General features: G+C 44.4%; 1 protein-coding gene across 1 annotated transcript; it reads right to left on the bottom strand.

Annotated features, from left to right (window-relative positions):
• Positions 1-6: 6 nt before the first annotated feature.
• On the bottom strand, positions 7-4,888 carry ccdc92 (coiled-coil domain containing 92; the record flags this gene model as incomplete). The annotated part of the gene is made up of 3 exons (XM_020590419.1): positions 7-1,163; positions 4,239-4,280; positions 4,846-4,888. Coding segments are annotated over 3 exons (894 nt in total), but the record flags the coding sequence as incomplete, so codon positions are not given.
• Positions 4,889-4,893: the final 5 nt, after the last annotated feature.

The following is a 4,893-nucleotide window of genomic DNA, read 5'->3' on the forward strand; positions in this document are numbered from 1 at the left end:
GAACCGCTCGAGCAGGCACTGATGCAGATATTTGGCTGAGAGTTTATGTTATATGTGCCACATAAGACAGAATGAGCTGGAAATCTAAGCAAAAAAAATAAAAATCAATGTGTATATTACAAGCTCTTAGGCTTGTAAATAAACATTTGGCATGCTTTATGGTAGTCCTTTTCTGCCATATATCAAGGAAAACAAAAATCTTTATGGAATAAAAAGATTATTTTGTTTTTTTATATTGGAGTGTTGCGTAAAAAGCAAGCTACACAGTGCATCAGGCTCCTTCCTGCTCTTGCAGTGTAGTGTGTATACAGTAGATGTGCGAATGTGTTTTATGTGCAGGTTAGCATTGCAGCATTAAACTGTCCTGTCGGCTCCTGAGCGCTTCCGAACAACCTTCTCCTCATTGACCTGGTCCACCGCCAGTGTCTCCAGCTCTGCTTGCGGTGGGGCCAGGGAAGAGATGCCATGCGGGATGCGGTGTGCCACTCCCACATGGGCCCTGTACTGATGGTCCCATGCAGGGCTGTGACGAGGACTGGCTGTGGCACCCAGGGTGGGGACAGGGGAGCGCTCAGAGGCTATAGGAGGGATAACTGCAGGCCGTTCACGCACTACTTGCGGTTCAGGAGACTCTCTTCCAGCCTGCAGGAAGGGTGTGGGGTCAGGCATGGCATCAACTGTCTCTCGCAGAACCAGCCGCCTGCCGTCTGATCCGAGCCGGTACACTTCTGTCAGCTCTGGGTGAAGAGGCTGGGAGAGACTTTTCTTCATGCGGCGGCGTGGGGTTTCGGGCTGCCTGTCCTTGGGCGGTGGAGGTGTGGGCTTGTATGAGGTGACTGGACTGACGTTGGGACTAGCCTCAGAGGAACTGCCAGCTAACAGCTTCTTCTTAGTGGCATGAAGTTGTGAGGTAAGGTAAGCAATCGTGCTCGCTCTCTGCTCCAGCTCCCCGGACAAAACAGCCAGCTTGTGGCTCTTCATCTTAAGCTCCTCCAGGTACTTCTTCTCCCTCTCCTTGATGGTGTTTTCCAAGACGGAGATCATGGCGTTCTTCTGCTCCAGGTCCCTGAGCAATTCTGTGTTCTCCTCTTCCTTCTTCTTCAGCTGCGCCTCCAATTCCTCACACCTCCTTTGTAGCTCCCTGCACCGGACCTCACTGCTGTCTGCATACACAAAAAAATAAATACAGTAACTGCTCAGACCTACAGTGCCTTGCGAAAGTATTCGGCCCCCTTGAACTTTGCAACGTTTTGCCACATTTCAGGCTTCAAACATAAAGATATAAAACTGTAATTTTTTGTGAAGAATCAACAACAAGTGGGACACAATCATGAAGTGGAACGAAATTTATTGGATATTTCAAACGTTTTTAACAAATAAAAAACTGAAAAATTGGCCGTGCAAAATTATTCAGCCCCCTTAAGTTAATACTTTGTAGCGCCACCTTTTGCTGCGATTACAGCTGTAAGTCACTTGGGGTATGTCTCTATCAGTTTTGCACATCAAGAGACTGAAATTTTTGCCCATTCCGCCTTGCAAAACAGCTCGAGCTCAGTGAGGTTGGATAGAGAGCGTTTGTGAACAGCAGTTTTCAGTTCTTCCCACAGATTCTCGATTGGATTCAGGTCTGGACTTTGACTTGGCCATTCTAACACCTGGATATGTTTATTTGTGAACCATTCCAATGTAGATTTTGCTTTATGTTTTGGATCATTGTCTTGTTGGAAGACAAATCTCCGTCCCAGTCTCAGGTCTTTTGCAGACTCCATCAGGTTTCCTTCCAGAATGGTCCTGTATTTGGCTCCATCCATCTTCCCATCAATTTTAACCATCTTCCCGGTCCCTGCTGAAGAAAAGCAGGCCCAAACCAGGATGCTGCCACCACCATGTTTGACAGTGGGGATGGTGTGTTCAGGGTGATCAGCTGTGTTTCTTTTACGCCAAACATAACGTTTTGCATTGTTGCCAAAAAGTTCGATTTTGGTTTCATCTGACCAGAGCACCTTCTTCCACATGTTTGGTGTGTCTCCCAGGTGGCTTGTGGCAAACTTTAAACGACACTTTTTATGGATATCTTTAAGAAATGGCTTTCTTCTTGCCACTCTTCCATAAAGGCCAGATTTGTGCAGTATACGACTGATTGTTGTCCTATGGACAGAGTCTCCCACCTCAGCTGTAGATCTCTGCAGTTCATCCAGAGTGATCATGGGCCTCTTGGCTGCATCTCTGATCAGTCTTCTCCTTGTATGAGCTGAAAGTTTAGAGGGACGGCCAGGTCTTGGTAGATTTGCAGTGGTCTGATACTCCTTCCATTTCAATATTATCGCTTGCACAGTGCTCCTTGGGATGTTTAAAGCTTGGGAAATCTTTTTGTATCCAAATCCGGCTTTAAACTTCTCCACAACAGTATCTCGGACCTGCCTGGTGTGTTCCTTGTTCTTCATGATGCTCTCTGCGCTTTAAACAGACCTCTGAGACTATCACAGTGCAGGTGCATTTATACGGAGACTTGATTACACACAGGTGGATTCTATTTATCATCATTAGTCATTTAGGTCAACATTGGATCATTCAGAGATCCTCACTGAACTTCTGGAGAGAGTTTGCTGCACTGAAAGTAAAGGGGCTGAATAATTTTGCACGCCCAGTTTTTCAGTTTTTTATTTGTTAAAAACGTTTGAAATATCCAATAAATTTCGTTCTACTTCATGATTGTGTCCCACTTGTTGTTGATTCTTCACAAAAAATTACAGTTTTATATCTTTATGTTTGAAGCCTGAAATGTGGCAAAAGGTCGCAAAGTTCAAGGGGGCCGAATACTTTCGCAAGGCACTGTATATGCATGAAGGCATACATGTAGTAAACGGCAAATATAAATATACATAAACAAGTGTGCACAAGGAATACACACCCACAGACACACATTCCCAGGTTGCACTAATCATTGGTACATTAAGCAATGATGCTATGGCGATCCAGAGAGCTCCAGTCTCACATTACAGCTCTGGTAGACAGTTAGGGCATTGCTCTCTACTGACCTTCATCATTGCTGCCCCCACCCTGCCCTGCCCCACCCAATTATAACCTACACAGCCATGTTTGTATATGTACAAAAGCCATAACAATAAATTAGAATTGTGTATTATGCATATAAATGTGTGTATATCACCAAGTGTGTTTTCAGCACATGCTTTACATTTGCTAAACTCACTTTCCTATCAAATACAGTGGTGGTTTCAAAGAGACCAACTACTTTTCCTTAATTTTATGAAGGGGAACTGGTAAATCTTAACCTCGGTTGGAGCACCTGAGTGCTGCTGCACTGAGTAGGCTGCAGGCTGTGCATTAGCACTGTCACAGATAATCTAATTTCCTGCACTCCAATCTCTGAGATGTCCCACACTAACATGATAGTGCCTCTAACTAGAGGTCCTAACAGCATTGCTCAGACCTGGGCCAGTCGACATGCTGAGACACTGGTAAGATGCAATATGCTTCCTGCTCAGTTGCACACATCAGTGGGTGTGACTGTCAGAGGCCTCCCTGACAGGCTGCATACAGCAGCACTGCAGTACTGTTCTGTAGTTCAAACCAGTGCAAAGACAGCGGAACTGGGTCTCAGTCAGACTAGTGTTGTGACTCCATGTCACAGCCATGGTAATGTGGGGGGGGAGGGGCAGTTGGCAGGGAGCTCTAATGAGCAGCAGGGAATCCCACAATGCAGTGCTTCCTGGGTGGGAGTTTGTTAGCAGGAACCAGACAGAGCTGTCTGCTCTCAGCAGGTTTATCCATTGACACAGAAAACAGATTTACATCCTTGGCTGCTGTTCACAATTTGAACCAATTGTGTAAAAATAATGTCCTCCGGGATGTAACTAGAATCTCATTATCAAACCCAGTGACAAAAATTAAGACATTATACCTACAACTGAAGTACTACTTAGGCAATTAAGTAAACACAGTGCAACACGTTTTAATCAGCATTCATGAATTAAACAGCATCATTATATTAACTGTTTCTAAGTTTCCCTTGTAAGACTCATGTCACAGAACAGCATTTCTAGATGAACACACAGACGACAGGGATCACACTCACAAAACCACACCTGAGATCATTAACAGTAATTATATTTCCACAACATTAACACTGATGGATGCTAATGACACTAGACAGAGAATATCAGTGGTAAAACTAATGTGTTTGTGTGTGTGTTCGATCCAGTGTGCCAAAGACTTACCCGAGGGATCAGAGCTTCTCACAGTGAGCTCATATGTCAGGTCTGTGAAAAAAAGAATAGAGTTACACCCACATCAGCTTCACATGAAGTCATAACAGATATCAAAAGCCACTCCTCTCACACAGCCTAAACTGGCAGCGACACATTTGTGGAAGTCATGTCAGTGATTCCTATATGGTGGAGTATTCATTTAACAAGACTAGTGGCCGGTTAGCCAAGGGTACCAAGGCTAAAGCATACAGTGTCCTGTTTTTCTTTAAAGTGGGTGCTCACCTTTGTGATAGAGTATATCTATTACTGATGGTAAGATCAATACAGGTGCAATGTGCAGGGTGTACTTACTAATGCTTGAGTGCCTTTTCCATAAGTCATCATATTCCCTCTAAAATATTTACTAGTGGAGCCCCACAGTTTTGCTAACTCTTGGGCCCAAATACCCATTGAAGTTATACAGCTGTCCCACTAAGGAGTCCAAGAATACAGAATTCTTACTGACATGTATTGTTTGCTCTGTTGCTTTCAGATCTCATCTAGGACATTCTTAAACATGCAGGTTTTCCACAGTAGCATGAAGAGAACAAAGGTAGCTACCTGTGGCCATGCTCACCTGTACACTGCTGTTGTAATCTGCGGATCTCTGCATGTAACCCCTTCA

The sequence above is a fragment of the Monopterus albus genome, unplaced genomic scaffold, assembly GCF_001952655.1.
Source record: "Monopterus albus unplaced genomic scaffold, M_albus_1.0 scaffold12.1, whole genome shotgun sequence".
Classification (NCBI taxonomy): domain Eukaryota; kingdom Metazoa; phylum Chordata; class Actinopteri; order Synbranchiformes; family Synbranchidae; genus Monopterus; species Monopterus albus.